Below are 27899 nucleotides of genomic sequence, written 5' to 3' on the forward strand. Positions count from 1 at the left end.
TTTGCCAGTTATTACAACATATTTTATAATTTTTTTTCTCATTTTCATTGGAATTGTGATTTATAAAAGTTTTCGGCGTTCTATTGATTATATGAATGATTTACTTCAATGCATATGTGTCGAACTTTGACGTCATAAAGTCTGCAAAACTAAGATGTGAAGTTTTTTTTTCTACAATTTTTCATCGACATTTTTAAATGAAAAACAAACATAGTTTTTATGACATAGAAGTGAGTCCTAATTTTAGTGGTGGAATATCTGACTTAACTATGAATAATTTCAACACAGTTACTTTTTTAATGTCACTTTTTGTGACTCTTAAGTTGCACTTGTGCCAAGTTTGCGCTCTTTGCTGGCTAGCTCATTTTTCCACTATGTACACCATTTTAATTCTTTTCATCTATATGCCAGGCTCCGGTTTTTGAATCTTATTTTACATTCTTGCTTTTTTTGCAACAAAAATCCACATTTACCAATAGCCATTTGCCATTTGATTTTTCATTAACAACTTCTATTTTGTATAAACAACAACAAACAAACAAAACTTATCATGTCTTTTTAAACTTTCGCGGATATTAAAATTTTTTGTCAGCCATCCTTTTTGTAACATATTTTACAGAAATCAATATTTTCGATTAAGAAAAAACTAATTAAGCGGTCAGTACAAATCATTTTTTGCCGTTGTCAAATTTGCAACTGAAACGTAGCATATTTATAAAATTGGATTTAATAGTTCATTTCGCTCATAAAACAGCTCACAATACCTGGACTCATTTGACAAAAACCTAGTTTCATAATTTCTTGGATGAAAAAATACCCAAATGTCATCAATTACTTTCGAAATTCATCTCTCTCATCAATAATCCAAGAATCGGCTACCAGAAACTGTTCCAGCTCAATTGTTAAAAATGCGAGCAGACGTGAACAAAGCTGCAGTTTCCGCTCCTAGAAGCCCAAATTACACCCCTAATGGACCGGCTAAGAAACCAGCTCCGGTCAAATCGGCTGCTACCCCGCAGTCTAATTTACAGAACGGGAACAGGTATACGAATGGAGTGACTGCAATGCATAAACAGCCGCCTGTGAAACCTGGTGTGAACAGAAATAATAAACCGCCTGTTGAAGTGTCCCGGAAAGCACTTAATGACGTAAGTTTTCTAGTGATCCTCATTGACATTTAGTTTTCTCAGCACATCAGACAGAAACCCTAATTTAGCATGATTTAAACTAATCTCTTAAGCTCAGTGTTTTCAACCTTAACAACATTCGAATACCCAAAACTACTCGAAACCTGAACTATTTAAAAGAAACAAATTGCAATGCGTTTACGCAACTCTCCTAGTTTGAGTACCAACAGAATCTGTTCTTTAACTGATGGTATCAAATTACTGAGACCAGAAGTTAACTGAATAGTTTTGAACAATTAATGAATATAGGATATGCCAGTTAATTCTAATAGCTTGCATGATGCTGGCAGTTCGTTTCGTTATAAATTCTCGCCGGAATCAAAATATAAATAGCACGACCAAATTATTCCCTAATGAGTTATCCGATTTTTTTCAAGAAGCCAAAAACATAGCAAAAAAAACAAAGACAGTAGGTTCTTGTGAAAGTAGCAGAGAATGAGCTGTGATCACATTCATAAAAAACTACAAAAAAGTTTTGATTGCGTGATAAAAGAATTATACAAACCCGTAGAAAGTTTTTGAATAAGGCATAATTGACAACAGTTTCCTTCAAAAAATGAAAAAGAACCACAGGAAGTAAAAAATGTTTAAAAAAATATTTTCACAAGTTTTTCCGAACTTTTTGCACAATAGTTTTTTTAAAAAATGTTTGCTAAGGAAGTGAAAAATTAACCCTCAAAAGCTAGTTTTCTTTTAGTAAAACCCTTTTTTAGCCTGCGTGACCGTTTTTAATAAGACGAACATTACTCGATTGCTTTACTTGCTCGAAATTAGACTAAAACTTAAAATTTAAACCGCTTTTTCTCAACACAGGGACCAATTTTCAAAAAATTATAATGTTGTTTGATTTATGATTGAAAGGCTTCAATTTGATATATCACTCGACCCATTCCGATAGTTATTTGTGTTACCTGCTTTTGCGTAGAAATCGAATAAGAAGAAAACAGAAGCAAATGAAACTCACCCGAAGACCAAATTTTTCCTCATTTTTAGTGGTCGTAGAAACAAGAATTCCGAACAGGGTGGGAAAAATTATAGATTAATTGTATTTTTTCGCCCAATTTTGACTACCTCAAACAAAGATCGTAAAAGGTCAAATGTGGTATCATATTGAAGCCCTAATGGTCGTGATTTAGATCCAGAAAAAACTCGAAAAAGTTGTCTCTGGTCTGAAATTTACAGTTTTTCAGATAAAATTACACATAGTCGAAGTTACACGGAACCCAAATTGTTAGATTGTGTTTGCCTTTGTAGTCTCATTTTCGCAGCGTTTTTTTTAAACTCGATTGCTTTTTCTCTCAGAAAATTGCTGAAGGATTAATATAATTTTGTTAGACTTTTTTTTACTATTGATCGTATCAACTTAATTGTCTATCGGAACTTTCTGTTCTACTTGCACGGCGACCGACTGTCTTGTCTGTTTTTAAAATGTTTTTGATATTGCTGTTGTTGTTTACCCTTGCGATAATGAAATTGTTGATTGTTATGATGCTTTACAGTTCCTAATTTTTTGCTTGCATTTCCTTGTTTCATGAAATGCCAAAAAGGTTTCAGGTGGGTTGCTCTATTCTTTGATTTGAAACACTGATTTTATAACAAACCAGAGAAATTTAGTCCTCAAAAGTAACTATTGATATTTTTAGAGTGTTGAGGATAAAATATATAAATTATATTTAAGTAAATATAAATGAAAAATAATCCAAGCTTTTTTCCTTTGCAACAAGACCCTAAAATATATAGCATTGTTTGTAAGCTGTAAAAAACTCTTTTAATTTGAGAAGTTGCATGGTCTGTTTTGATTAACTGAAAATATCAGAACAACTCTAAGACCAAAAGTTAACAACATTTACACCACAAGACAACAACATTCATTTAAAAAAACACAAAAAGCTTTTTTTGAATTTTTATTCTTCAAAATAGCGTCTTTAATGCACGAGATGTCATGAGAAACTATATAAATGCGTTGAAATATCATAGTTTATACATAATTGTCATATTATATAATGTTAAATTTTGCTTTCTAGAATTTTTTTTCGCCAAATGTTTGTTGATAGATATTTTGTCTTGAAACAGTTGTCTAAAAAGTATGTTGTCTGCACAGGGCGAGCGAGTGGACACGACAGTTGCGATGGTCGGGGGTGAGAAGAAGTTTGGTTTCTCAATTGCAGGAGGAGCTAACCGAAGTCACTTCCCCAAAGTCGACAACATACACCCGGGTGAGTCACTACACGCTGCACAGACGGTGACGTCCCTGAATTACACTCCTGCAATACTCACATACCCGGCCATTCATGGAATTTCATAAAAAGTTTTATTGGAATGTCATTCGTATATTTTGTTCAAACGTTGAAATGAACTCAAGCCTTTAAAAATTTTTTTTTTTCTATATGCGTTTGGAAATTTGGTGCGTAGGGTGGGTGGGGGCGGCACACTATATCTTTTTTTCAGTTCCAACTCCGGCCCACGCGCAAAATGGAAAATTACCCACTCATAATGCAACTTCGTTTTGTTTGAATTTATAAACATGATATATGAATCACATTCTGAAATCAATTTAAATTCGCCGTGAGGTTTTTCGAACGCTTTTTAACTGAAGCGAAATGAGACTGTTCGTTAATTTCCGAGGATGCATACGATAATGGGAGAAAGGAACTGGAATCTTACTTTTTGCGTTGTCGTTTTTCTGCAGAATCGGCGGCTTCCAGAGCTAATCTGAAGCTGGGAGATGAGATCATTGCAATAAACGGAGTTAGCATTGAACACGCAACACACGAGGGCATCATCACCACCATACATAAGGTAAACAATTAAATGCTGATGTTAAGTAAAAGTAAACAATTAAATACTAATATTAAATTAAAGTTAGAAATTAATAATAAATATGCAGTGAAAGTAAACAATTAAATACTAATATTAAATTAAAGTTAGAAATTAATAATAAATATGCTTATAATTTCAACCCCCATCACTTATATTCTTTTTTGCCTCCTTCGCATCATTTGATCATTCTGTAATTGGAAGATTAGAACATTTGTTAATGTTGTAATGATAGTTTTTCAGTACTGTTGTTGGCAGATCAAGCCTTAACAACATCATTTCTTGCAAATAGCCGCATATTTTTAATTGAGTTTCTGCAAATTTTAGAGCTCTCATAATCGATCAGTTTCCCTAACTGTCATCCGAGAACCCCCTCCTCCCGAACCCGAGAGGCCCCCGACAGCAGTAAAACGATCCGAGTCGACCAATTTTCCAAAAGCAGTAGTCGTTCACGACTCAATTTCGGAGAACTCGGACGAGTCATCGAGTGACGAAGAAGAAAGTGACGAGGAGTATTCGGACGAAGACGACGCGCGAGACGGTCGGCATCCGAACCAAGACGAGCTGAGTGAGGCAAGCACTTTGACTCCGAATGAGAACGAAGTGAATGGATATCATGAAGACGATGAAGGGAATGAACTTGAAATAAGTGAAGAGCATAGCCCGAATGGCAATGGGTTTTACAAGAAAGCTGAAAAAGTAGACGAAGATGTCACCAGTAATATTTCATCGTCGGAAATAAACTCTGATCCTGAAAACATTTACGCAGCACGTGAAAATCTAAATGTGCACCAGCTGAAAGAGAAATTTGAGCCCAATGAATCGCCGAGAAAACAAAACCGACATTTTTACTCGATGAACGAACCTGAAATACGCAAACAGCGGTTTCAGAAGAAAAATGATTCGATTTTCATGAAAACGGATTCTTTTAAACAGTACGAAAAGGACGAGAACAATGTTAAGTCTCGGTATAATTTGGATGACCGATTTGGAAAAAATGACAGAGATTATGATAGTGAAAAATACACTGATTCTTTGGAGGAAAACTCAATAAATCAAGGTGAAGATGATTTGGGCCTAGATTTTCAGATGCCTGAAAGGGAAGATCCAATTGGTTACGAGCAGAGGAAACGACTTGATACAATTCCATATAAGGCAACAAATGCAATAGAAATAACAGTTGATCCGCCCTCGGAATTAACCGAAAGCGAGCCGAAGAAAACTTCAGGACAAGTTATAGACGAGGAGCCACTGCTCGTGGAAAAGAGATCCAAAGCGGTCGAGAGTGGAATAGGTGATTTGGAATCATTCGCAGACGGTGAAAAGAAAGAAAAGGAACCCAAATTAGGTAAATTAACTCAACATATTGTAGTCATTCAGAACGACGAATTACAAGATTTTTTGGTTGCAGTTTCTGGCGTGCTTATTAAAGCCATATATTTTGTTTGACACGGTAAACTGATTTTTCTTTTATGCAGTACTTACTAAAAGATATGTTGATTTATTTCATAAAAATTGGTCAAAATGAGAGAAAAACGGAAGATCGTTTCTTTTTCAATAGGGACAAGTTAATTTTAATCATTATTTTTTATATTTCTCATTGTTTTTTTAATAATTGTTCTTAGATCATTTGTCAATTTTTCTATTATATGTTCAGACCTCGTGATTCTCCACAACAGCCTGCATGAGTTGGATGACGTTGATGCTCTTCGGATCCTCACAACTCTCCAGGAGGACAGGAAGATCACAAATTCCATCAGGAGGTACCTGGACACAACCCAACAGGTGAGCTGAATTTGAGCTCTGACCACCCACTTAGTTGACAAGGTGTTTGTTCGAGATCGCCAGATCGTGGGTTCGATGCCCTGCCAATTAAATAGTGTAAGCGAAAGAGCAAATCACTTGACATCAAACTTCAGGTGCAAGTCTGCTAGAGACTAAACTACTTAGAGTTCCATTTCAAAAATCTGCTTATAAGGGAGTTGTAGGCGCAAATAATGGCTCTGACTCTCGAAAGCAGGTTTTACTCAAAAAGTTAACTATTTTAAATTGTACGCAATTGCCTAAAGAGACTCGAACAAATCTCTTTTTTATCCATTTTTTTTAAACCACCTCCCAAGGTTTTTTGGGGTTGCAACAATTTGGTGGAAAAAGAACCATTCGCCAAAGCTATTTCCAATCACTTCGGGACGTTGTCGAAACAGCAATCCATAACCCCCATATATGTTTTCGGGGTTATCTGAACTGAACGAATTTTTCTCATTTAAAACCTCGAAGTTGTAGAGAGTTCAGTTCGCTTAGCTAGAGTTTAAATGAGGTTAGCAGCAAAAGATACTCAAGATACAGAAACTACTTCGGACTTTCTAAAGTGCAGTCGTATCATTCTTGTTTTTGCCCTGATACGAGAAGCTTTGCTCAGCTGTGTAACAATTACATCAAAACTTATTTTTCTAATGCCATGGATACTTGCGACTGACTTCTGGTCGAATTAATTTGCACCAATAGCGTGCAATTTTTTTTTGCCCGTCATTTTCATTGAGTTTTCCCTATGTTGAAAATTGAGCAAATTTAGTAAAAATATGAAAATTCGCCCCTTCTGTTTCATAGTTTGACAATTTTTTAAGCCAAAATTGTTTAGAATAAGTCGAAAGGAAGGTCAGAATATTCAATGAAGTATATGATGCGAGAGATATAATCAAACATAAGTTTAAAAATTGAACAATACGATTTAAAATTTGGGTGCAGATGGTGCACATTTGAATTTGTGTCCTATGTCAACTTGTCCCCTTTTTGAAGGTTGCTCCAGATTTTTTATGTTGAGGTGTCGGCATCTACTCTAATCTTTGATTTGATTTTCTTCAGGAGTTAAGCATTTTGTGTTTTAGTTACCGGAAATCATATATCTGCCCCAAGGAAATTGTATGATAAGCATTTTTGCATACACCCTTTCAAGGAACTATATGATAAGCATTTTTCCTACCATTGAAAATCGGGAGGAACGTTATATTCGTGTTTTTTTTTATTTTTCCCCTCAAAATCAGGTACCAAAAACAATCATCGGTTGAGTGATATACCCCATTGAAGCCTCAGTCATGATTCGAACGACATCAAATTTTTTCAAAAAAGTTGTCCCAGTGTTGAGAGAAACCGTTTTAAAGTTTTTAGTTTTTAATTCGGTTTCGAGCAAGTAAAGCAATTGAATAACTTTTTGTATATTAAAATATAATTTTATTTTAGCCTTTTAGGCTAAAAAACTTGATTTTACTAAAAAGTTAAATTTTCGAATTTTTATTGAGCGCTTTCTTGGCAAAAAAGGTTTTCTAACAAAAGATGAAAATTTTTCTTCAATTTTTTTGTTTTTCATTCATTTTTGACGTTAAATGTTTTCAATGATGCCTAGTTCTCTAAATTTCTAATCGTTTGTAAAATTCGCCAATCACACCACGCACTAAAAATAATGAAACTAATTTAGGAGAAAAAAAACTTTTTATAGTTTTTTTCTGAATATGCTCAGAACATTCTGTGCTACGTGCACAGCAACCGGCTATCTTTTTTCTTGTATGGAATGGTATGCGTTGCGTTTCTCGTCCATGGAAGTCCACCCGTAGTATAAAAAGCGAGATCAAAAATATACTACTACAAATTATTTCTCGTCTTAGGGTCACGCATTGATTGGTCAGTTTACCCTTTAATGTAATTGAAGTAGCTCATGGTAACAAAAGATAGTTTTGGATTTCTCAAAAAAATCTAACAATTTAAAATCTTCTTGCAAACGCAATTACAAATATCAATTGAAATTTTCCTAAATTTCGAAGAAAGTAATAGAATGAATTATTATGCTTCAATTGTTTTTTTTTCAGACTAATTCCGGTTTTTTGATTAATTGTTTTTGATGCAATTTTTCTTAACAATATGGCGTTGAATTGCAAGATTTTAATTGTTCAAAATACCGTGTTACTACATAATGAATATTTTAATTCGTATTTGACACTGCGCTACTTCAATTACCTCAAAACGCAGTGAGAAATTCCGAACTCAGCCTTTATTTGGCCGGTTTTATCATACGCGTAATCATCTGTGAGCTGTAGTTACTGCCGTCCACTCGTTAATGGAAAACAAGAAACTTAGTGCGCATTAACCATCGCAATTTGGCGAAATTTACCTTTTCTAAACCACATAACTTACCAACACGAATTTTGTTACATAAATAGAAAAACTATAAATTTTTGTCTGCCTTTATCAAATCGGTTGTTAAGTTATGGGTGGTTAATGAACTAATAAAACCAATTAGCTTGCCTCAATTGAAGCTGGAACAGTTTTGCTTGCGGCATAATTTGCTTCGCTTTAATTACACTAGCAAGCTTGCGAACGTTAGTGTATTAGTACAAACCTTCTTTTTTTCTAATCTAACTGGCAAATATAATGTTCTTTAAAAGTGTTCACTTATTTGGTGGAATTTTTGCTATAATCATATTATGTAGCATTGAAAAGTTTTCATAGCATCTAATCTCTGCTTTATTTTATTTGTGATTAAAAAACTGCTTTGGTTGTTCTCGCTAGTATTTACGAAACGCAGCTTCGCCTCTGTATCACTCAGATTACGCTTTCAGCGTCGCAGATAAAATTTTCAAAGCGCGCATAATTTAGTCCAGAACATGGCAAAATTGTCATTTTTTGAACTCGCAAAACTTTTCGGAAAAATTATTGCTGGTAAAAATATCCTACTACATTTGAACTCAGCGAGTAGATATCTTCATTTGGTGAAACTAATGTCACTTTTTAAACCCAAAAATTGGTTGAACACAATGAACCTAATTTTTTTTTTATTTTTCACTTGATATAAAAAAATGATCAAAACTATTTAGAAATTTGACTCAAGTAAAACTTCACCGAGCTTAAATATTTAGTTAACTTTCTTTCAGTTCGAGGCTAAACTCTCTATTTTGTGAATTGTAAGTGGATCAGCCGACAAAATTTAAACATTTTCAAAGTTTTGTCTCCGGATTCCAGTTACCTACACTCTAAATTGTGCGCTTATCTAGTGCACAGTTTGGCCTCGTAATATTCGTCAAAAGCCAGAAAAGTTAGGCTAACTAGAAAAATAATTGTATACAGTTTTTTGAACAACCTATTATCTACGCAATCATATTTTGGACAATTTTTTAGTCTCATGGTCAGCTAAACCAGCATGCCCACAGAAATCCGGAGAGACTTGATTCTAGAGCTGTGAGTTAAAAATTTATATTTTTTCTAATCATATCATATCATTCATTCATGATCATTACAAATAGTACCAGTCGCTGAACGATACTTGAAATCTGGATTTTGCTTAGAGCACGCATGTCATAAATGAAAATAAAAAGTTAAGTTCAACCATTAAATAAATTTAGTGTAGAGAATAGTTTATCTGTTTTTATGGCTGGCATCTAATCGCTGATAGTTGAGACGATAGTTGAATCTAGTGTAGCTTTTTAGTGTAGAGTTATTTTTTCAGAGGATTATTTTTTTGCCTTTGTCTGATTATTCTGTTTCTTGGCTTTGAATTATGACTCATTATTTTTGTCTTCATCAGGCACTGCCGTCCGTTTCAAACGTGTTTGTGAACGGGACTTACTCTGACATTCCGAGTAGATCCTCAACTCCACTCGATACTGAGGTGATTGTGAACACCCCTTATGAAGATAGAGGCTCGGATGATGCCTCGTGGGCCGAGATATCAGACCCCGGATTGAGAGATGTATTCGTGACTAAACCGGCTGGACAACACATTGTAAGGATTCATTTTGGTCTTAGAAACTAAAAAAAGACTATCTTGCAAGCGATCACCTTGGAAATTGCAGCACACGTGCAAGTTGAACCGGCATTTATATAATTGCTGGGCATCATCACCACCCGAAAGCGCCAAAACGCCGCATATCTTAGTAAAGAATCTCTAATTGACCTTAAATGCATTCCAAATGCCTCAGAGTTAGTTTTATCCAGCTTATTCAATATGATGATGCGACGCTTTATTGTTCCGACTTTAATAGAATGTGACGCAATATTTCTGCTCGCTGTTTTTTTTTGGTTTCATTTGTGGTGATGCGACGCTTTATTGTTCCCTGTTTCGTAGAAAGTGACGGAATGTTTCTACTCGCTGTCGTTTATTGAAGAAGACAACCGCATTTTGCGATTGGCATTTTTTTGACAATTTTCATTTTTTAAAATGGCTTTTTTGACGACAGCTTTTTAAATAGACTGAAAGCAAAAAATGTCCTGAGCTCAACTTCAAAACGGTCAAGTTTTCATGGGTAGTTTTGCGACGCTTTATTGTTCCGACTTTCGTAGAAAGTGGCGGAATGTTTCTGCTTGCTGTCGTGTTTTTTTTTTCGTTTTAAGTGTCGTAATGCGACGCTTTATTGTTCCGACTTTGATAGAAAGTGACGGAATATTTCTGCTCGCTGTTGTTTTTTTGGTTTCATTTGTGGTGATGCGACGCTTTCTTGTTCCGAGTTTCGTAGAGAGTGATGGAATGTTTAGGCTCGCTGTCGTTTATTGAAGAAGGCAACCGCATTTTGCGATTGGCGTTTTTTTGACAATTTTCATTTTTTAAAATGTTTTTTTTTTGTGATGACAGCTTTTTAAATCGTCTGAAACCAAAAAATGTCCTGAGCTCAACTTCAAAACGATAATTTGGTGGCACAAAATTTTCGTTAAGTGATAGGCCGTTTGAATATTGCCAATATGGGATAAATAACATGGGTTGCGTAGCAAAAAGTAGACCAGTCTTAGAGTAGACACGTTAGAAAGTAAACAGCCACAATATGAACCAATCAGAATTGAGAACAAGATGCAAACTTAGAAAATAAATAATTATTAATTATTTAATTCTTGAGTTTACTTTCTGTTCGCAATTCTGATTGGTTATTGGTCTAATTTTTGACCTGTATAAAATGAAGCTTGTCTATTTTTTGACCGCATTCCATTAACCTGTTCTATTTAATTTGGTCAGAAATTGCTCCAAATTTAATTAAGGCAAGCTTTTTGTTCATGTTGATGTGCTAATATACCTGGGGGTATTTCAAAACAAAATGAAAAAAAAACAATCATCGTTCTCAAAACTCTCTAAAGTGTTTTCAACTTAGCGCATAGACTGCAAGGCCTTCGTGTTTACGCTAGCGAGCAGCTAGTGTTTTATTGCGAACCTTCTTTTTTTCTAACCTAACTCGCAAATAGAAGTGTTTACTTGTGTGCCTTTTGCTATAATCACGATCTATAGCATTGGAAACTTCATAGCATCTGTTCTCGGCTTTATTTATGGCTAGTGTTTGTTTCGGGATAAGCGTCCGTGGTTGAGTGGTTAGTTCGTGAGACTCCAGTTCGTAATTTCCAGATCGCAGTAGGTCGTAGGTTCGAGTCCAAGACCTCGCCGAATTTGCACTAATTCGAGGCTTATTTTTACTTTTTCTTATTGCACTTTTTAGAACTCTTCAGCTGCTTTTTGTCGTGTTCTCGCTAGTGTTTGTGAAGCGCAGCTTCGCCTGTGTTAAAAGTTAATCCACACTGTCTTGATTAAAAGATAGACTCAAAAATCAACCCAACTTTCGCGCTTAGTTTTGATAGATTTTCGAGAATAGTTTGTGGTGGGGTATAGCAGTGTTTTTATCTCCTAACATGGTATACTTTAATTGACAATAATTTAATCGCATGATACCCCAGTTGGATATTTGGAACACTCTATTCTATTTTTTGCCCAAATTCAAATGTGGATAAACCAGTCGAAGCTTAAATAAATTGCAACGAGCAGGGTGTATAAAACGGCGGCAAAAAAAAATACGCCATTTCCTTCATAGAAACAAAGTTTCCTTGATAGATACATTATCATCGCGTAAATCTCGTTGTTTTCGGCTGTTTCATTTGATAGCTGGTTTTATACTTTTGGTTAAAGTATATTTTGGTTGGAGAATAATTTTGACTTTTTGCGATAATAATTTAGTCTTCGAAAATAGATTTTTCCTGTGACTCTTACTGAAATGTGAAACAATATCTTCAAACGAAAACAAGCAGCTCACTGTTAACTTTGATCTGACCGGTTTTTTATTTGCTTTCATTTAAAAAAATCTGTGTTAGACATCAAAGCTTTTGAGGAGATTATAAGTGTAAACAAGTGGAGTTAGATTATTATCTAGTACCACACCCGAAGAAGGTCAAACAACATGGTACCGTAAAACTCGGCCAAAATTTAAGGACCGTTTTTCAAAGGCGTTACTGACCACGTTTAAAATATGTTACATGCGTGGAGAGAGTTGTTCAAAATTATGCAGGAAAAAAAAGCAGTTTTTGGTTTTAAAAACAGTTTCCATTTAAGGAAATGGTATTCAAAATATTTAACGTGAAGCTGTAAACTTGTCCCGTCCTTGAAGCGGTGAAATGTGATGTTTTGTTTGTTCAGGGTGTGACCGTTAAGAATTCAGAAGATGGTCGAGTAATCATTGCACGGATAGTGAAGGGAGGAAACGTCGAGACGAAAGGTAAATAAACGAGCTGGAAAGAAAAACTCGTATTTTAAAACAGCTTAATTTTCAACGTCTTTGTTGATCTTACCGAGTGTTTTTTTTTTGAATGATTGCATGTTCATTTTCACACCTTCGAAAATGATTTCGGTGAACAATTTGTGATAGTTCTATGAAATTACATTTTGTTAAGAAATTTGTGTTTTTTTAGAATTGTTGAGCCGGGTATTTGCCAAACGATTTTTGTTTTAACGGGATCCTGGGTACCATTTGTTTAAAAACCTTCGATCCCTGGAACTTTCTGACGGAAACCAGGGCATAGTTTTCCTAGGAATTCCGCAAGTTTTCCCTAAAAGGGATAATTTCTAAGCGGAATTTTGATTGCTTGACTTTTTTCAGATATTCACGTGGGCGATGAACTGCTGTCAGTGAATGACATGTCGGCAGATGGACTGACAGCTGATGACGTCAGTGACATGATAAACGCAGTGAGTGGGCAGGTCAAACTGAAGGTCAGGACTTCACCTGATACTCGGAGTTATCACAACAGGGCTTTAGAAGTGAGTCACGATGACAACGACGGGGGTGAAATGAATGGACATGACAGTGCTGATGTGAGTTTTGCAAGAGATGTTTCCGATAAATGGCTTTTTTGTCTTATTTCATTTTCTAAGATATCAGTTTTTTCCCAAAAAAGCATTTACCCAATTTTAGCGGAAGTATCTGTGATTTTTATTTGAAACCAGGTGCAGATGAAGAAATTTAGAACGGGGGCGAAAATTCAAAAAAAAATGAAAAGTTTGGTCGACCTTTTGACTATGAAATTGAGTTTTTTGGCAGGCGTTGGCCCTCAAAATAAGTTTATTTGGCATTTGCACCCCGTCCCTGACATGCCACATTATTTATAAAGTTTTCAAATTTTTCACTGTTTCTTTATTTTCTATGTTGTCAAAGAAGGTGTCTTTTTTTGTAAATGAGAGATCTTTAATCTGAGAAGCTTTTTAAATTAGGTTGCCGTTCCTCCACAAGTAAGTTGTTTGATTGAAATTGTTCATAAATTGCTCATTTTGACTTGTTTTTGCGTCCTCTTAAGCGTTTTCCCGAATATCAAATCGCGATTTATGATGCTCAGTTTTCTATCAACCATCAACTTAACAAAATCAATCAATATTTACACTTGCTGTATTTGAGCGTTTTGCCAACGATAATTGGGAATACGTTTAAGAGGCTTTTGCATTCGCCTGGTTTTCAGCTGCTTTTATATTGCACAAAACTTCGAGTGTCGGTCACATGGTTCACTATTCTTCAATTTTTTTTTAGAAATTCATGATAATTCATCTACTCATAATGGTACAATGGCATGCGACATTTTTAGTAAACTGTTTGCAGGCAGGGTCTCAAATAGCTGAGATTAATTAATTCCTCCAGCGATTACTTTGGAGAACTTCGAAAACAGTTAATACCTATATTCTCTAAGCTGGTTTAGAGGTAAGACGTGCAGTTGGATTCAAGTTTTGAGCTCATATCGCTGGGAACTTCGAAAATTTAATGTCTACTACTGACCGTCGTTACTTTCCCTAGCTGGGGTGAAGATTGTTGACTTGATCCGGCGTTTATTTTCTTTGGTATGAGCAAAATTTTTTTACATTAGGAAAAGCTATCCATAGAATATTTTTATTGATCAGAAACTAATATCATAAAAAATGAGGTATATTTTTTGAACTTCAACGCTGTATTATTTGTTCCAACCTCTCGATAAAATTTGCAAAGTTTTACCTCGCACACTATGTAAAGTATGTGGTAATGCATTTTGCATCAAGTAAAATATTTAAAATAAAAACAAATACCTGGCCTCAATTAAATTTCGAAAGCGATTTTTGAGCCGGAAAAAAATCATCGCTCATGCGTTAAAATCATCGCTCATGCGTTAAAATCATCTCACAAAATATATCTCGTACGAAATATGTTGCTAGGTAATTTATCCCATATTCTCCATCACTTCAGAAAAATTAATCAAAGGTTAGATCTCGTTTTAGGTTTCATCTCAGTATATTAATATTTTTTAGTTTGAAGATGGTGTAAACATCCTTCAAGAAACGGTAGCTACAAAGTTTATCCGAAGAAAAAAATCACTGCGAATACATATTTTCCGTCCCTTTCTTAGAAAGTCGGAACTTTAAAGTTCTTGGTTCAACGGTGCTCTCGATCAAAGGGAAAAAACAAGTTATAAAAAAATATAAAAAAGTACAATTTGCTCAGCTATTATCTCAAACACAAAATTTTCTAACGATAGATCAAGAAAAATTTTGGGGGGATAACCTTAAAATGCGAATGTGTGGTAACAACGAATGACATAGTTTTGTGATAAAAGCAAGTTTATTTACCCTTGCGATTATCAAGGGTATTGCAACCGAGTACTAAACTTTTTTCCCGTAAATAACTTCGGTCACAGAATGGTCAATTTAGGAATGGTAAATTTCAAGACATGCTCAATTTCTTGAAAACTCAAATAAAAGTACTTCAGTTTTCGTGGTTTTCAGCCTAGTTTCCGTCAGTTCATTTCCCATTTCTTTTTAAATGTCATTTATAATTATCTGGTACTAGTTTTTATCAACTTATTTGGTAAAGCATGGTTTTTTATTATAATTTTTTTTACTAGAAAAATTGAACGTTCTATAATTTGTCATTTTACCATGTATGAATTTGAATAACTTTTTTTTCCGACTAAATAGTTTGGCTGATACTGCATCGGGTTAGTCAACTGATATTTTGTAATTTCGACGGCAAAAAGTTCCTGTTCGACAAAATCAGGTATTTTAAAATTGAAGGGAATTAGTTTTTATTACTTTTTTGAGACGCTTTCGAAATTTTTTTCTCATTTCAACAAAAATTTTAGTTCAGGAGAAAACCACTCTACCGAAATTCAAAAAAGGCGTATGAATGAAAAAAATGTCTATTCACCTGTGTGAATGCATAATCCCATGGTCTCTTTGTACGTTACCCTACTGTCCACAGCCTTCGAAACAGTCTGTGGGGGGAATATTTGACCCATATTTTTTGGATTTTTATCGGTTCTTCAAAATTTTTTCCTAAACCTGAGATCTTGAATTCAGTGGATAGAACGCTATATGGGAAGTTCACCTGAACAAGTGGCTATTCTCACATTTTTGTTACAAAAAGTTATGGCTGTCGGAAAAGTCAATAATTGGTTTTTGTCTTTTGAAACTATATAATGTTTTCGAAAGCTAAACTCTCAAATCATGAGTATTGAGAAAAGTATGATTGGCGAAACATTCAAATTCTTGATTTTTTTACCATTTTTTGAAACTTGTTGACTTTTCTCGAAAACTACCCTGCCAGTTCTTAGGTTAGGTTTCAGGTTCAATCGAGAAATCCGTTTTGGTAAACTTCTATGACTTAGCAGCCACAGCCTCATTGCAACAGTGCCAATTCTCAGGTTAAATTTTCAAACGAGAAACTCAATTTTGAGAAATTTCTACATTTCACCCGACACGGCCTGCTTTTAGTAGAAAAAGTTACAGATTCAGAAATACTTCTGTAACTTTTTTTGTTTTTCATAGAAAGTATCCTATCAAAATTGAGATAAAGGTTTTTTTTTTGAAAAAACCGCTTGCAAGAATTTTTCCTACAGAAGCGGTGACTCCTTTTTGGATGGAAATTTTTAGGTATTTGAGAAGTTTGCAATTTCTTAAAAATTTTCACTCTTTTGATACAAAAGCGACTAAGGTTTCAAGTTCAATTTTGGAAATAACCCATTTCAACCCGCATCGGTAAAAAAAACTTCAAAAAGTATTAAACAGCCCTCTCTAAGTTTGACTGGGCCCCTAGTTTTCTATTACTGAGCATACGAGTGTTTGGTTCCTTTAGTCTTTTCAAAGTAATGTTTTTGAAAGTTTTTTTCTAATGTTTGTGTTGTATCACAAGTGGTGCGATGCTCAGCTTCGCTTCTGTATCCAGTCTTGAAAAATGCACCAGAATTTGATTGACTTAGCAGTGGTTTCTGTATCTGGAGATTTTTTCGACATGTGCTTGAAACCATAGTTGTCCCGACCATTTGAAAAATGGGGCGGAACAGTGTATTCGAGATTTTTTTTTTTGATTTTCGACGCAAAAATAGCTGGAACAAATAATCATTGGAGGAAATTGAGTGATATATTACTTTTAATCCATTTTAGCCGTGTCTCAAACGACATTTAAAAAAAATCTCAACCGGTTCTATTTTTTTTTCGATTTTTCGTCCTAGTTCGAGCAAATAAAGCGAGCGAGCAGGCTTACAATAGCTTATTTTAATAGCTTAAAATTTTACAGTAGCTTAATTTAAGCCGTGAAATCTAGTTTTGATTTTTTATTTTTGATTTTTTTTTGTTCAGAGCCTCTAATCACAGCATCACATCACGCCCAAAACAAATTGACACTGATTTAAAATTGTTGCTTTTTAAGCCCTGGTCGGAACATTCTGTGCTACTTGCGCAGTAACCTGCTATTTTTGTTGTAGTTGCTAATTGTCCTACTGTTTGAGTTTGTTTTGAATAACCCTGCAACAAATGAATTAGCGATGTACAAAAAAAATTTAAAATAGTTTTGAATAAATCAAAGGACTTGAGACTAATATATTTTTAAAACTCGTTCAAGTTTGATTTTGTTATCTAATTTCTCCAATTTATCGACGCAAACAGAAGTAGAAAAAAATTGTGACTTCTGTTTGATATGAACATACCTGATGTCCGACCTTTGAAAATGGGTGGGTAGGATAGTTTTACTCGAGTTTGTTTTAATTATTTTTTCTTTTTTCCAGTTTACACGCACAATCAGCTACCATAAATGTTCATTGGAGGGAGTTGAGCGCTATATCAAATTTAAGCCGTTTTTGTTTCGATTGGAACGACATTTAAAATGTCGAGGAATTTTTCTCAGTGCCTAGAAAAATTGGTTTGAAATTTTAGATTTTTTGTCTTAATTCGAGCGAATAAAGAATAAAGCGAGAGAGCAGGATTACAATAGCTTATTTTAATGGCTTAAAAGCTAACAGTAGTTTAGTTTAATCCGTAAAATTCATTTCTTCTTGAGTGAAAAGAGTTTTTTTTTGAGCCGTTTTGAAATCAAAAAACTGCTTAAGTAGTTTAAAACTTATAATTTTTTAATGATTTTTTTCTAGTCGTCGTACTTCAAATTTTTCCGATTTGCTTTTTAATATGAATGCCTGAGTCGTAGATTTTTGTTCATATCCTTTTATCACATCACGTCGAAAAAAGACTCTTTTTCGAAAAAATTTTGTTGTCTTCTTAAGGCCATAGTCGGAACATTCTGTGCTCTTTGCGCAGTGACCGGATATCCTTGTTTGTAATTGCTATTTGTTCTATCGATGAATTGTTTTGTGGCTTTGAATAACCCTGCAAAAAATTTTGAAGTTTTGGACTTTTAATCTAATTTCGAGCGAGTAAAGCAATCGTGAATTTTTAACCCTTATTTAGATATTTAAGTTGAGAAAACCTAATTTTTCTAAAAAGAAATCTAAGTTTGGATTTTTTAGCGTTTAATTGCAATAATGATTTCTTAAAGTTAAAAAATTATGTTGCAAAAAATTACTAAATATTTTGTTTTTTTAACATTCATTTTTTTTGTTTGTCATGCATTTTTGAAATAATATTTAGGCAGTTGAAAACTTACTTAACTTTTTGAATGAGGAAAATTGGAGAAATGCTAACGCTTATTGTTTTTGTTTCAGCTGGTAAATGATCAAATGAGAATTTAATTTTTATGGACTGTAAAACCTAACTGACTGATGATGAAACTTTTGATTGATACTTAATTGATGCAACTTAAATTAAATTTATTTTTGAAAACACTTGATATTTGCTTTTACTGTAAAGAGCACACATTGTCAATAGGGTTGATTCATAAATGCAAAAATTGATGGTTTACCAGCCCTACATGGCCTGATCTGCTATTTTTTATGCCAAATAAGCCCAGAAAAATAATCAAAACTGAAATTGGTCCATTTTCAGTTCCGCGTGCGTGCTCAGTTCAACTTTGACCCCGACCGCGAATCCAGATGTCCGTGTCCTGAGTTGGCGCTGACCTTCACGAAGAGAGACATTTTGCATGTGTGTGCTGTGAGAGAGGGCGATGACCCCTTCTGGTGGCAGGCATTCAAAGACAATGGAAAAGGTCACCATGACTCATCAATGGCTGGAATCATACCATCCAAGAAGTTCATAGAACAGTACGCATTTTGTTTTGTGTCGTGAATTTTTTTTATCGAATTGTATATAAGATCGAGGTTTAAAATGCCTTAGCTAGCTACGAACAAACTAAGTTCATCTCGATTGCAAGTTAAGCGCTGGTGATATGCTTATGGTGTACAACTCCTCGGTCGAAAACTTGGTGGTTCGAAGACCACACTGATACATGTTCTTTGATTGACATTCTTTTTTGTTTTTGTGGATTGTTCTAGAAGTTTCTGTTTTGTTCACAATTAGGAAAGACGAGAACCGGAAGTTGGCCAGTGCAAACAGCGTTTATGTGCCTAAGAAAAAGAAGGGACTGAAGTACCTGTGTGGGGGAGGGAGAAACAAGAAGAAGAAGGAGAAACAGGTCAACTCACATGGAAGGAAAGGGGGAACAACTGATGCGCCCAGTTATTACAACAGTAAGTGCCAGAACTAAACGTTGAAAGCAACAAGAATAATTTGAATGACTCGATCACCATAAACATTGCAAAAAATTAATTTAAAATAAAAAAATTAGAGTTTTCTATTTTTTTAAGCTACAGGAATTAAGTAAAAACGCATTCAAAGCAGTAAAAATAGTTTGGAGTGAATCTTCCGTTTACAACGCGCCCGCCTTAAATTGGTCTAAAAAACAGAAATAGTCGGACTCCATGTGACTATCTACGAGTGGAAAGGAAAAAAATCTATAACAGGTCATGGTTTTTCAACTCAATAGGAAGAGGCGTTGGAAAAAATTATCACCAATTCCCTGTTTTGCAATGCATTGCACGTCTTTCGCTCAGAATGGTAGCTTTACGAGGCCAAACTGTGCTCTGAATAGGCGCACATCTTGGTGTGTGTACATCCCTGGAATCCTGAGACAAGTCTTTAAATCCTTTTAAGGATAAAAACAAGGTTGACCATCCATAGCAAGTTATTTTTTTTGACTAAATATTGATAAATTAAATGTAGAATTTTAGGTATTGAGATTTCCTAGAGTAACCAAAAATGCAAATGGCTCTCTTTAGTGCTTGTTTTCTGTGCATTATTTGTTTTTAAAAACTGATAAACGAAGTAAAATTTCAATTGATTTTAATAATTAGGATCGTGCATTTTTCTTTTTTCTTCAAAAAGTATTAAAAGTGTTTTTTTTGCTCGTTTTAAATTTCTGGCACTATTGATATTTTTGGTGCAAATCCTAAATCTGATAACTGGCAGGCAAAATGGTTTCGTCATTATCGAAAACTCTATTTCAAATTCCTGATTTTCAAATTTTTCATTTCTTGACCCAGTTTGCTCAAATTGTGGTAATATGATCAAGAAACCGGTAATATCTATAAACTATTGAAACTCAAAAGATTTGAAAGTTTTTTGTCTGAAATTTCAAAGTTGAAAAATTGAAAATTTCGAATTTTCAAAGATGTAAGTAATAGGTTTTGTTCGGTTTCTTTGCAATGATTAGCTTTTTTTCATTTGGCTGTTAGCTATATGTCTACTTTCTTTTGTGAAGTTTTCATAAAGTAATATATTTTTGATTTACCAGTTTTCATAAAAATGTATGGAAGGTATACATAGAGTTTTCATCGTTTAGCCATATATTTACATAAGGAACTTCTTGTGTTATATTTTATATTTTAACAAAATACGCGTAATTTAGTGGTCAAATCAAAAACTCAATATTAATATTCGTGTACTGCTTCTATTATACTTCTGTTTGGCAATTTAAAAGCTTCTTTTTGTCGGTTTTGTTGGTGGAACGTGCTTTGAAGAGACGTAGGTGGGCTAAGTAAGGTCTTCGCGAGGCTTGAAATATTTTTCTCATACAGCCAGGTTTTGACTTCTTTAGGCACAAATGTGTATTGGAAAATGGAAGCTAGGTCATGAAGGAATAATTAGAAATTTAGATGATACTAGGACTAACTAATGTATCTTTTCAGCTTTTCATTGAGCAATTTTAGCTTTTCGCGAAGTGTTGTGAAGGACTCCTTCCCTGTTTTGCAATGTATTGCACATCTTTCGCTCAGAATGGTAGCTTTACGAGGCCAAACTGTGCACTGAATACGCGCACAGTTTGGTATGTATACACCCCTGGAATCCAGAGACAAGTCTTTAAACATGTTCCAAGTTGTAATTGGATTCAACTTACGCAATTTCTATGGATTCTGCGTACAAATACTTTGTTAAGTAACTTTTAAATTTTGTCGGCAGATTGTTCTGAGTTCTGCAATTATTTGCAGATTTCGCAAAGAGGTGCGAGCGAAGATAGCAAGTTTTTCTGGATTCCGCAAATGTAAGCGGATTGCGCAAATCTGCTTACAGTTGCAAATTTTATAACCGCGCAATTTTACACACACATTTTGTTTTCGGATTTAGCTTTAGCATACTGTTCTGGATTTTGCAAATTTGTTACGGATTTCTCAAATTCAGCAGTTTTTGGAGCAGTGTTGAGCAATAATGTTTTAGCTAATTGTTTGTGGAATCCAAAAAATGCAAAAAGATCAAAGAAAATAGCCTTGTTGCGGGTTCCGCGACAATTTTGTTTCCAGCCGGTCGCGGAATCCGCTCACAATTTGCAAAGTACGCAGTTTTACAATCATGCAAATTGCTCAAACCTCACTCTAAAGGGGACTGCACTTTTAAGTTTGAGGGTTAATGTTTTGTCCATCTCCGTGATCCTCAGCCATATATCTACAGATTCGAATGACGTATCACGCCGAATCTCTTCTTAAACTACAAATTAGATGAAATGTAATAAATTAGACATTTTTAAATGATCAATGGATGTTCACCCTGCTATGACTTGCAGGCAGCCCGAATGTTCCGAGGATCTTGAGTTACGAAGAGATCACGCGTGTGCCTCCCGATAGATTCTACCCGGAGACGAGACCTCTGGTGTTGATCAGTGCCCTGGTGGGAGACGCAGTCGCGCTTCAGAAAAGACTGTGTGAACAATTCCCAGAATCAACCATTCAACCCCAACTACGTAAGGACTCGCCATTGCATGCAATGAAGGAGGAGATGTATTTGGCTTTAGATAACATAGATTGTGATTGGTTAAAAAGACAAAGAGATCAATATTTATAATAAACAGCTGTTTTCAAAGTTTTATCATTTTGGTATTTGAGACTTCTGTTATAAATATGGTTCCACGGGTGTTTAATTGCAGTTTTTTCTAGAAAAATAATCAAAAAGTTAGAAGCCCAAACGGAAGGTAGCAGTTGTATCTAAAATATCTTTTATAGCAAATATGGACATTTTGGTTCCTAAGTTTTAAATTTTTGTTCATTTCAACCCGTATAAAGTGAGCGTTGATTCCAGACACGACCCGTCCATACGAGCATCCGTCGTCGGCTAAAGCTACTTCGTACAACCAGAACCACAGGGTTTCTTCTCAAACTTTAAATTCCATTCCATCGTACATGAGGACGTCATCATATCAAACTGCCAATCAAAACCACAACAACAATTTCAATTCCACGCCGGAAACAGAACCAGAATGGTTTCACGTGGGTGTGAATCATTTCCAGGAAATGGAGAGGTCGTCTAAGTTCATTTCTGTACAGTCTGTGGGCGATTACATGTATGGCCTATCTGTGGAATCGGTAGTCGAGGCTATGCAGTCGAGTAATACGTGTGTCTTTGTATGTCCCCCAGAGGTAAGTAATGTTTGGGTTTTTTTGGGACAAAAACGTCCGCTTAAGCCATACTGTTGCATAATTTTATACAAAACCTTATTCTCTTAAATGACCCAACAATTGGATTTTCTTTCGTAAATGCTGAAAGTCCTTTTTTCGGGGTAATGGACTCAATATTACAAGTTGAAGAATAGCGTCTTTTTAGAATAGCAATTAGACATTTAAGTTCAATATTTGTTAATAATTTTTAAAAACTTTTATCATTATGCTCAGACACTTGGTCAAGTTTTCTGTTAATGTGAGCAAATATTTTCATCATGTCTTTTTTAGTTTTAATAGTTTCTGAGTCGTCAGCATGTCTACCTTCATAGGTCCAGATGGTTCTTTCCAAGTGATATGCGACTATTTTGTTTTTCTTTTCCGCGCTTTTGTGGCTACTATGAAATGGTTGCTCGGCCAACGTGATCAATGGCTTGTATCATATTGAACTTGATGGCCTGTCAAAAAGCAAGATTCTGTTCATGAGTTTTCTTTTGTACCTCTCATGTCTAATAGCATTCAAACAGTGAATTTTTCAGCTAGTTTTTTGTTATAGAAAAATAAAAAATTGATTGCGAATTTATCATTTTCCCATTTAAAAAAATTATTGAATTTAGTTTTTTTTCGTAATCCGATTAAGTTCCGTTGAAAGTAAAAAAATTCGAGTTTAATCGATTTTTGGGTAATTTGTAAAAACACTACCAAAAATTGCGTTTTTCTAGGTGCTCGCTCCCACTACAACTTAAAGTTGGTTGGCACCAAAGGTGCTTCTCTGAGAACTTTTTGGGGCTGGCCGGCGAATTATAGGTATAGCAGTACCGAAAACGTATCGTGCAGCTATATAAATGTAATTTTTATGTAAATTTTAGTTTAAATTAATGAATTTTAATTTAAATAATTGAAATTTAATTTAAATTAATTAAAGTTTGAACCTGTTAAACATGAAATAATGTGAAAATAATTGCGTCAAACATGATTTGTTTTAGTCCATTTACAAGATCCGCAATGCAATAGTGAAGCCATACACTGTGTTCTTATCAGCCCCGAACAGAGAAATACTAAAGGACAACTGCACAAACAACAGGGGATGTTTCATGAAGGCAAGTAGACCTCCTGAAACTAAAAGTTGTCAAGATTGATAAACAAACTAAAATATAGATACCTGGATTTAGATATTTACCTTTACTTAGTTTCAGGTTGCCTGGTTCTAGAAAGCTACTTAGCTTTGGTTATTATAGATTGCTGATGGGGGAATGCTATTTGTGGCAACCAATCAAATTCATTTCAGCTAAAATTAGTCAAACAACTTTATACCAAAATTGATGAATTTTTGTTCCTCTTTCTCATATTATCAGTGTTTTTTCCTGCTTTTACAAATTTTAAAAGCTGATTTTTTTAAAGTTCAATAATTTTCATCAATTTATAGTGCATTGCTACAATAGCTAACGAAAATTTGAGATTTTTTCAGTTTTTATCAGTGTCTGCTCTGCGAAAGATAGAGAAATCTAAGCGCCGTATTAACCGCTAATGACATTTGCACTACTACACACTTTGAAAAACTTTGTTGCTTCTATTGTTCCCATTTTCGAAGAAAAAGCGGAATGTTTATGCTTGTGTGGGTGTTTTTATTCAGTCATTTTTCATTCAGTCATGTATAAAGATGGATTTTTTTATTTAAAAAACACTGGATAATTGGTTGATGTCTTGTGAGTTTCCAAAATAAAGATTTTTCTCATGCAACTGGATCGCTAAAATCCATTCGAAGGCAAGGGCTACCCAGTTTAATAAATCTGGTTCTCCGACCGCTCGTGAACTACGGGACCCGTAGCTTCCACATCCCTGCACATTTTCATTTCCCCAAAACTTGACCTCTCTGACTCTGAATTGAGTTAAATTAATTGGTCTTATTATCAGGATAAGAGACGCTAAATACATCAGCAGGTATTGCAGGTATTATTGGCGTATTGCAGGTATTATTGGCGTGCTGGGGGATAAATTGGAGAAAAATAAAGTGTTTGTTTTTATCATTATGTGAATTGGTCAACCAAAAAATTTTCAACTGGCCTTAGAGAGGAATCGGGACGTTCAGAGCTTCGCCCTGATACACTAGCAGTCTTGTTATTGGTATGTCATTATTGTGCTGTGACGATTTTGGTGTTCATATAACTGGTACAAATAGATAGTTTTTTTCGTGTTGCTTATAAGTCAGGACATTCATTTTCAATTTTTAAAAAATTTTTGTTTAGTTTATATGCTTTAAATTTGTGCATGTCTACATGTTTTCAAACCATTTTAAAAGGGAAATTCAAAATTTCTAATAAAAAAAGACAAGAGTAGCCGGTTGCTGTGCAAGTCGAACAACATTTAATTCCAATTTTTTTAAATAGTTTTTTTGGGCTAGTCTTGTGCATTGCGGAGGGAGAAAATTTTTGAATGCTTAGAAAATTAGTATTTACCAATTTAAAAAAAAAACTTTATAAAACAGAATTTTTGAACTTGTTTTCTACTTTTTCTGCAGACTTTTAGAAAATACGGTACTCGCTCGCTTTATTTGAGTACCGTATTTATGCTATATCCTTCGACCCATTCAAGTGATGATTTGTCGTAACTGATTTTGCGAGGAACTGTTAAACAACGTACCTGAAGACAAAATTCCGCCCAACTTTCAGTCTTCGCAAAAGTTTTGATTCTTATGCAATATTATGATTCGGAATCCATATATTTAACTTTTAAAATGTTTTGAAACTCTGGTTAAAGAGTTGAATGAGGGTTCCATTACTAAATTGATTGATTTCGAAGCTGAAACTAATGCTTATTATACACTAAGCATTTTGTTATCTATTTGTCGTCGGGCAAAAATATTGACGAAGTTCCTAAACTATTTTTTGATACCTTATAAGTTTTCACAACTTCGTGATGCCTCAGAGCTTGGCATACCACAAATTTTTCAAAAAAAGTTCTTCAATAATATGTTTTGATAAACAAATAAAATAAAATACTTTTCTAAAATAAAATTTCACCCTCCCATGAGCATGCTCAATTTCACCATTTACGTGTCCCGCTTGCTGAGTTTTATTTCTCAAGAAACCCTCTGGTCATAATCAAATTCTTCTTGTTTCGGATTGGACGATACATAATAACCGTTATAAATTGTTTCCCTTAGAGGTCGTTATGAGTTTAAGTTTAATCTTCAATGTTTTTGTGTTATCTTATCTTTTCAAAAATGAATATAATCAAGTTTTATTTGCTTGCTATTGTAGTCCTGGATTATACCAAAGTTTTTGAACTTGTACCTAAGGAATTTCTACAGATCTGAAATTCTTTATTTTTTACATAAGTCGATTCTCAAATATGAAATTCGTTATGTTAGGCCTTTGTGAAGAATTCGAAAATTTCAGATCTGAAATTTGGTTCTGAAATCCAAAGTTTTTTTTATCATATAATTAACTTTTTAAAATCTTATATGCTTTTCGAGCAAATGATTGAATTTGCAGTTTTTTGCTTTTGTTGCAATATTCAATTATTTTCAGATTTATTAGCGGTAGAAAATTCTAAATAATTACCAAAACAGTTCTTTTTCAAACTGAATTTCTTGATCAACTGTTTTGAAACGTTTTCAAAAATTGTTAGAAGACTTCAAGCTTTTGATTTTTATGCGCTACTTCTGAGTTTTCCAATGTTATCTCATGTTTCCGGAATTATATTTCAGCAGTGTACCATGAAAGATTTTTCTAATTATCTAAACAGAATTACTCAAAATAGCGGAAGTTGCGCCAGAATCATCGATATTTTCAGATCAGAAGTAACCATGAAAAACACAATTTCAGATCTGAAACTTATATCTGAAATAGATTTTTCAGATCTGAAAAAAAAACATAAAATAAAAAAAACTTCTGATCTGAAATTATAACTGAAATAACCCATTCTTCAAGTGTCCAACCATTATTGTAAGATTTCACAACCAATTTCAGATCTGAAATTTAGATCTGACTTAGACCATTTATGAGGAACGGGAACTTGAATGTTTTCAGTGTAATCGAACGTATTTTCTTACGTGCTATGCGCAAGTTGCGTTCAAAGCAATACTAGTGAAAAATTGTTCTTTTTAATCAAAGAAAATAACTTCATCTCTTGAAAAATGTTAATGTTTTAGGAAGAGGAAATTAACCGTGTGTTTTCGTATTCTGTGCAAATAAGCGATAGATACTTGCATCTCATGGATCACGTGATTCCTCTGACGTCACAGGACACAGCGTATGACCAACTGCAGACCACACTGAACAAACTTCAGTCACAACACATGTACTGTCCCACTTCATGGCTGGAAAATTTCTGAACAAGTATATATTAGTGAAAATGGAGAGGAAAACTTAAACATAATGAACCATTTCAAAGATTTCAAACTGAAAATAAAAATGAAGAAATTGAAGTATGAAAAATTTTGATAGTTCTATTGAAGCTTCCAATAGATTGATTTACAAAATACACACTGTAAGTGTCATATCAAATCTTATGAAAGACATATTATAATCAAATAATTTGATAGAAGTTTGAATTTTATTGAATCTGCGAGTTTCAAGAAATGCTTTTAGTTTCCGTGTTTTTGTTTTCAGCAAAATTCAATTTCAATATGCTTACGTGGCCCATTATAAGGTTCCGACCCCTAGAAAAATTTTATATGAAGAACAACTGTTAAGCAAAATTCCCCAAATTTGTTCTCGTGCCCTAATATTTATGACCGCGCAAGTCATTCTAAACGCTTTCTTGAATTCAATTTTAAGAAGTAAATCTTGATAAAAGCTGTTTCTGTGACATGCATATGATTCTTCTAAAATTTCCATTCTGAGTACTTCGAGCTCAGATCTTCCCGAAGTAAATTGCGGCCCTTTTATCATAATATCTTCTATATTTTCCAAAAGTCAACTTAATGTCAAAAGTTATATTGAAGTTAAATATGTTGCATATGATTTCATTGCAAAATCAATCAAAGTGCAGTTATTATTCGCAATTATTTTTCCATAAATAAATTTTAATAATAAATTTTCGGCCACCTGAACCTTTTTTGTACAAAAATCTTAAATCGCGACTTTGGGGCAGTGGATTAAAAATTTTCTTGAGAAAGGGCGAGGAAAACTGGCCAGCTAATTTTTTTAGATCAAATAAATTGATTTTGTGAGTTCTATCAGAACACCGTACTTCGACACTATTTTCTGTTTTATTTTATTCTGTTTTTTGACAAGTTTTTCAAAAAAATCAGAGTCCAAATTAGAGTGGCTAAAAGTGGGTCTTGTAAAATTATAACTAAGAAGGGAACCTTTCCCGGCTGGAAGTTTTTTTGCGACTAAGGTATATTCGACCATTGCGACTCAAACTGAGTATCCAAACTTTGGGTGACCGAAGAAATTTTGCACGACCCAAAAAAAATATGTAGCCAATTTGCGCGACCCAAAATAAGTATGTTGTGACCAACTCATTTCACATTTGGTATGTTGCAACTTT

At 34.2% G+C, this 27899-nt stretch overlaps 1 protein-coding gene across 4 annotated transcripts; it reads left to right on the plus strand.

Annotated features, from left to right (window-relative positions):
* Positions 1-209: 209 nt before the first annotated feature.
* LOC134851306 (peripheral plasma membrane protein CASK-like) lies at positions 210-26913 on the plus strand. Of its 4 annotated transcripts, XM_063867327.1 has the most exons (17): positions 210-417; positions 734-1148; positions 3289-3403; positions 3877-3986; positions 4332-5352; positions 5662-5789; positions 9171-9230; positions 9577-9774; positions 12436-12514; positions 12896-13110; positions 13507-13524; positions 18523-18740; positions 18997-19166; positions 21533-21709; positions 22045-22382; positions 23387-23504; positions 26558-26913. In XM_063867327.1, exons 2-17 carry the CDS (start codon positions 909-911, stop codon positions 26734-26736), a joined length of 3384 nt encoding a protein of 1127 aa, XP_063723397.1. In that variant the 5' UTR covers positions 210-417; positions 734-908; the 3' UTR covers positions 26737-26913. The 4 variants fall into 4 exon arrangements, with proteins under 4 accessions (XP_063723397.1, XP_063723396.1, XP_063723398.1 ...); XM_063867326.1 differs by having other exon boundaries at positions 210-1148; XM_063867328.1 differs by lacking the exon at positions 13507-13524 and having other exon boundaries at positions 210-1148.
* Positions 26914-27899: the final 986 nt, after the last annotated feature.

Source organism: Symsagittifera roscoffensis, chromosome 7, assembly GCF_963678635.1.
Source record: "Symsagittifera roscoffensis chromosome 7, txSymRosc1.1, whole genome shotgun sequence".
NCBI lineage: Eukaryota > Metazoa > Xenacoelomorpha > Acoela > Convolutidae > Symsagittifera > Symsagittifera roscoffensis.

Excerpts from the sequence above, each read along its gene's own strand:
- LOC134851306 (XM_063867326.1), top strand. The coding sequence starts at position 909 with ATGCGAGCAGACGTGAACAAAGCTGCAGTTTCCGCTCCTAGAAGCCCA. Across the intron at positions 18,741-18,996 it reads TCCAAGAAGTTCATAGAACA|GAAAGACGAGAACCGGAAGT; the intron begins GTACGCATTTTG and ends GTTCACAATTAG. Across the intron at positions 22,383-23,386 it reads TCTTTGTATGTCCCCCAGAG|TCCATTTACAAGATCCGCAA; the intron begins GTAAGTAATGTT and ends GATTTGTTTTAG.